The sequence below is a fragment of the Protomyctophum bolini genome (genome assembly GCF_963924005.1).
Source record: "Protomyctophum bolini genome assembly, chromosome: 8".
NCBI classification, from domain to species: Eukaryota; Metazoa; Chordata; class Actinopteri; order Myctophiformes; family Myctophidae; genus Protomyctophum; species Protomyctophum bolini.
Genome location: NC_137869.1, coordinates 34,489,259 through 34,495,831, shown reverse-complemented (window position 1 = coordinate 34,495,831; position 6,573 = coordinate 34,489,259). Strand labels below are relative to the sequence as shown.

The following is a 6,573-nucleotide window of genomic DNA, read 5'->3' as shown; positions in this document are numbered from 1 at the left end:
TGATAGATGCCTGACACACGCGCGCACACACACACACACACACACACACACACACACACACACACACACACACACGTCACACACACACACAGTTCCAGACCTTTAGTTCCAGTTCAGCTACCGCGAATGAGGTCCCAGTCTCTCCCAGTCTAACAGATATTAATATAAGACATACCCTGCTCTCGCTATAGGCCTGTCAACTGCATAATGAATGTGGAAATGTCCAACTACTCCATCTACACCCCCTGACTCCCACCCTCCATGCTATGCTTCACCACTCCATTTCTCTCTCGGCCTATCCATGTGTGTGTTTGAAAAAGATTTGCATTCTACTCCGGAATTATAAATTGACAGACTTGCACCTGACGGCGATGTGTTCCTCTACTGTACAGTGACTGTCCTTGGCACTCAGTGTTGCTTATTATTCAATATTCCATATGGTAATCTGAAATAAGACCATCTATTCTTCTCACACCTAAGCGTCCCCGGACGGCAGTAACGATGTTGGCACCTAGAGGAAATTATTCAAACAAGACCACAGATTAGTTATTGACATGGAAATGCTGTCATGCGTTGGAGCTTGGATGTACAGTGTATTTATTTATTTATGTGAAATAAATTAGAATCTCAAAATCTATTTTGCAGCCTGTACCCACATACATACGGGACAATGGGATATGGTTTTCTTTATTGTAGATTACTTAGACTTAGAGCAGTGAATGAACTCTATGCCCTTAATTTCTGTTTTGTACCAATCATCTCATTGATGCCCGATACATTTTTGCATGACTTGACGTGTATAAAAAATAGCCAATCTACAAGTTGCCAATACGTCGTGTTGTAATTATGTTGTGAGCTCAAAGCTTGTGAGTTGCTTTTTGTGGCACAGTAATGGATTATACATTATTATTCATCTGTAAACTTTTTGTCCTACCCCTGCTTCCCGCCCCCCTCCTCTTCTCCTAAAGTTCTCCCTCTATCTTCCCCCCTCGTCCCTCTCTCTCTCCTGTCTTTTCCCATTTCCATGTCATCTGTCTCCCGGTTTTCATCCTCCAACGGACATTAGAAGTCTGGTCCCATTCTGTCTGTGTGGTTGGTTCTCACTCTCCCCTGTTGTCCAATTAGAGACGGAGACACAGTCCAGGCTCCGCTTATCTTTCTCAGTGTCCGATTGTTCTACTCATTCCCAGGGGTGGGACAAGTGCTCAAATGTTTTACTTAAGTAAAGGTATCGATACCACAATGTACTGAAATGTCTGAATGTAGTACCATTCTGTTACAAGTACTAAAAGTCCATAATTCAACATGTAATATTTATAAGTTCCTACAAAAGTATTGGTATCGACATGTAATTAAAGTACCAAAAGTAAAAGTACTAATCATGCAGAATCTCCCATTTCAAATTTTCTGATGTATAAAAAATAGCAGATCAAGATCTACAAATGGCTGAAATTGTATACTGTATAAGATTGTATAATAAGATTTCAAATAAATAGTGGAATAAAAGTACAATATTTGCCTTTGATGTAGTGGAGTGAAGTAAAAGTATTGGAAATTGGAATTACTCAAGTAAAGTAAAGTACAACCTCAAAATCTGCTATTTTTGAAAAATCATGAAAATGTGGCGCAAATCTTTGAATATAATTAGTTCTTTCAGAGCGAACGTTTTTAACTCAAATCTTTGCTTCTGGGGGGTCCCTGGAACAACATATTTTCAGATGGGGGTCGGAGGCCAAATACATATAATTCTAGGGGTCGTTGACATGAAATAGTTTGAGAACCACTGACATAGAAACATAGGTTTTTCAGAAAACTGTTTGTTTAGAATCGTCCTCGGGTCTAAAGGTGGAAGTGCAGTACTTAAGTAAATGTACTTAGTTACTTTCCACCACTGCTCATTTCCCCAACGAGTACTCTCCTTCAAACCATCCAAGACTCTCTCACTCACTCACTCTCATTTCTGTCTCCTCCGATCTCATCTGTCATTCATTCTCCTCTCTTGGGAATCCTTATCCTTCAACGTCCTTCTCTCAGTCCACTATGGGCTGTTCGTCTTTCTCTGTCCTCCTTGAATATAGCCATCAGTCTTTTTGCTCTTTTAAAAGAGGATGAAGACGATTGGAAGTGAGTGGAGGAGTTGAGGGATGGTTTTATTGTCACCGAGTAGGGATGGGATGATACTCGTTATTGATTATCGTGATGAAATAACGCTCACAATAATCATATTGCGGAGATTTTCATTTATCGTGAAATTGTCCTCCATCATACATGAATTAGCTTTTGTTGAGCTGTGAACTCAGTACCACTTAAACTCTCTATACTTTATAAAATGGACCTGAATCATGATTGCCACAATGAATAATTGTGAACATGTATTTTTCATATCATCCCATCCTTGTCACGGGGAGGGAGCTGGGATGAAGGAACTTGTGTCCCAAATCCAAATAGTCATGCACGTGCACACTGCACACAGATATACTGTTCAATTGCCTACACAGCACACACACACACACACACACACACACACACACACACACACACACAAACACACGCTCCAACATGTTTTTGTTTTCTTCATATGCTAATAAGCATGGCTGTAAGAGCTCAGTGAAGCTCAGTCAAAAGGTTTTGATGCCAATTGTACTGTATTGTCAGGGTTTCAATTCTACCTGAGGGTACACTTAAAATATGTGAATGTCTACTCTGAGGGCATTTTTGTCATATTTTGCTCCAATTTGAATATTTTATGCATTTAAAGTCTTCAGGGATGGCTATGTTTAGGTTACTCTTGCCTCAAGTCCCACCATGAGAGAGGCCTGCATCTGGTTCAGCCGTACATTAATCTACAGTTTCTACACAGTACCTCACCATGTTGTTTAGCACTTATTGACATGACATTGCAGCAGTGAAGGGTGAAAAAAAAATCCTGTTCATGTGAATAGAATATGCTTTTTTGCAATGCTATATTTTATGCGTACTGTGTGTGTGTGTGTGTGTGTGTGTGTGTGTGTGTGTGTGTGTGTGTGTGTGTGTGTGTGAGGGAATACTGTACTTTGTACAGTATTCTATTATCTTTTTTGAACCACATTGTGTTTACTAACTTAAAGTGCATGTAATTCCAAATATTGGTGAGAAATAGTTTTGCTCCATTGCTCCTTTATTTAGAAATGAATATAAAAATGTAGTCTCCCCATTGACTGACTAACATTGCACAGTGAAAACCCTCTCAAAGTCACTCTTTTAGAATATAAGCAGACAAAGACTATTTTGCCAAAATATTACATCACAAAACATGGAACAGCTTTTAGTTTAGAAAGAAAAATGTCAACTTCCTGTTGATTTTATGGTTTGAAGATCCGGATAATACAAATGGCAAAATCAACATTAAACAAAGGCCATATTGGGTTTGGTGATGTTATATTGACTGAATAGTTTAGCTTAGTACCAAAGTGTCATTGCACTTTAATACATGCATAAGATGAACAGAAACAAGTGGTCCTCTCTTCTTTTGTGTCATAATTAACCAATCTGTCTTCTTTCTCTCCTCTGTCTATCTGCCTGTCTCTCTCTCAGGGACCAGTCCATTGGACAGCCCTCGCAACTTCTCTCCAAACACGGCGGCACATTTCTCCTTCATACCTGCCCGCAGGTGAGATACACATCCTGTCTGTCACCACACACACACACACACACACACACACACACACACACACACACACACACACACATTATACACGTAGGTGACGGCCAAACTGTGGTCAGGCAAAGACGAGGTGTACTTGATAATGCTAAGTTGCAAAGTTTGATTGGACTTACTACAAGATAATGTAAATATTCCTCATGGTTCATGAGTCACACACTATCAGACACTTTGGTGTTGTGATTTCAGTGCCCTACACTACAGTAATATTCTTTCAAGCCTTTGTTTTCCATACTGAAAGTGTGAAATTGCCAATTAAGCAACTGCAAAATCATCAAAGTGATAATTAAAGGTGAAAACTGCAATTTCACACGGCCCAAAGCGTCGGTGAGAGTTATTAAAATATATTATAATAGTATTAGTATTGTTTGAAATTAAATATGACCATAATAATAAGGGGGGAAAAACTCATGCATGAATCAATTCAACAGCAAAGAACATTTTTGCCAGTACTTTGGTATCAAGCCACCATTATCGCAGACATACAGTATATTGGTTAAATATGAAACGCTGGGGACCAGATCCTACCAATCATGTTCTATCTGCCTTATAACCTCTTGAGTCCAGAAAACCCTAACCTAGAAAAGTAAACCAAGTGAAATATTCCATTACTTGACGGTTAAAGGTTTCCTATAGGGGAAAAAAAGTGAACCAAGTCGGTGTTTTGAAACTGCTGGACAGAAATGGATGACATTCATCCTGAGTGATGGTTAGCCATAGCTTAACCTTTAGCGGCAGGAGACTTAAATGTCTGCATGGCCTCTGTACCTTTAAAGCAGAGCTGCTTATGGCCACGAGACCAAGATGATCTGAGACTGTCATTCAAACCTGGATTAATATCCGCTTATCTGTCTGTGGTTCTCCTGAGATATGGTAATTTCTAGAGAGAGAGAGAGCGGGGGGTGGAAACAGACGGCTGTGTATGTCTATGCATTTGCACCCATGAGTGTGACAGATTGTGGGTGTGCATGCTCCTCCCTATTTATGATTGAGGATCAAAGCAACGAGATAAAAGACTCTAAAAAGTTTGATGGAAGCTTCTCCACATGGTGTCTACTCTGATAACAGCTGCTGCTGCTGCTGCTGCACCCAGGGAAATCTGTGTAGTAAAATAAATGAAGAAAACCGACCTCCAGTCTAATTATTTGAAAACATTACTTGCTAGTTAATTGAATCACTTGAATTGCTGTTTTCAAAAGATTTTTATACATTTTTTTTATTATTTGAAAAATTATGAAATGGGACATTCTGCATAATCAGTAAATAACACTTTTTTAGGAATTTTTTAGGAACAAATAATCAAATAAGATAAAACAAAATCGAATAATAATATAATCGAATAATATATATTAATCGAATAAGTAAAGTTTGATTACCAGACTTTTACTACATTGTGGTACTTTTTACACCACTGGTAATATGTTCATAAAAATGGTTTCAAACACAAACTAAAAGTGATGTTATGCTCTGCATAACAATCCCTCCAATGTTTGGAGAAAGCATGACATGTCCTTAGTAACCCATCCTGATCTGTCTAAATATTATGCACAGCACCAATGTCTATTTCCATAACGCTATTATCAAACATTGTACAGCAGCTGTTGTACGAGTACCGGCCAAAAAGAAGGGGAAAAATATGAAACCCTGTAGCATCCGTTCTAATTCTGTGATGTTAGCTTTCTCTATTGACCTCAATACCACAGCTTGCAGAGCTGTGGTAAGTAGATGCTGTTAGCCTGTTACAATAGTGACACCATGTGGTGAAGTCTGATACTGCATAACTGAATAAGACAGTTGAGGTGGTGCTTCAAATTGGTTTTACACAGTAATGCAAAGTACATGAAATAGAATAAAGGTACTGTAATGAAAATAGAAATTGAGATTTCAAGTGGCTAGAAATTGTTTTATTTTGCAGGAATATACAAGGTCTCAAGTATTTATGCTGTTTTATATTTATACCACAGAGGAGGCAAGGGGTGTGTGTGTGCGCGCGCGTGCGTGCGTGCGTGCCAGCCATTGTATATATGTGCAGTGACATGACGGTCACAAATTTAGCACCGGCTAAAAACTGTCTTCTCTCCCACACAGTCACGGGCACAGGGCTGACAGGTAACCTTTGACTCTGCACCCTCCTCACCTATCTCACCCTATCACCTTTCTCTTTGCCACCACCAGCTGACGTCTGACCTGTGCCATGCATGGCTCAGTGCACACAGACCGACACTGAAATGGACCCCGAAAGCTTGATTTATGCTTCGCTGTGCGGCGCTGGTGTCACGCACCAATAATGGCAGATCTACAGACTCCCAATGCATCGCAGCATGATGCGTTGTAAGCTTGTAGATCTGCCATAACACCCATGCACAACAACGAAGTATAACTGGGGCTTAACTCTGAGCGTCTGCTAAAGTAACCAAAAGGACCCGTCGTCGGGTTACTTTTGTTCACTCTTGGAGTTCCAAATGGATAAATGAACACTGAGGATTTTCCTGTGCAAAGTCCCAACTACCATATTCTCTCTGCACGTCTCCAATTACTACAGAGGGCCCGAACACGCAGTACCAGCTGTATTTATTAAGGACAAGCTGTGTCACCTACTGTGCAGGACTCAAGAACAACTTTAATTAGGCCATCAGAGCCAGGCAACAATGAGGCGATGTCAAATTACAGTTGTTATTTCTTCCTCGTGTTTACGACGGTCAATAGCCTGTTACTGTGTTCTACCCATCTGTTCTGTCTACAAAACAGTAAAAATGCACAGTGTTGGAAAAAATGGACCCACTGTCCTTGTGGGTACATTTTTACACACCCAAAGTTGTTTTCTGTCTGAAATGATGCTTGTTCATAGCCGCTGGATATGAAACTTTATATCC

General features: G+C 39.9%; 1 protein-coding gene across 10 annotated transcripts in view; it reads left to right on the top strand.

Annotated features, from left to right (window-relative positions):
- The window catches only part of mast2 (microtubule associated serine/threonine kinase 2), a 169,019-nt gene that overhangs the window by 123,509 nt on the left and 38,937 nt on the right, over window positions 1-6,573 (top strand). For 6 of the 10 annotated variants that reach the window (XM_080770654.1, XM_080770653.1, XM_080770651.1 and 3 more), the window contains 2 exons: window positions 3,574-3,649; window positions 5,789-5,809. In XM_080770654.1, the coding sequence (XP_080626780.1) occupies window positions 3,574-3,649; window positions 5,789-5,809 (97 nt within the window). The remainder of the gene's footprint in view (window positions 1-3,573; window positions 3,650-5,788; window positions 5,810-6,573) is intronic. The other 4 variants (XM_080770652.1, XM_080770655.1, XM_080770660.1 and 1 more) reach the window with 1 other exon arrangement.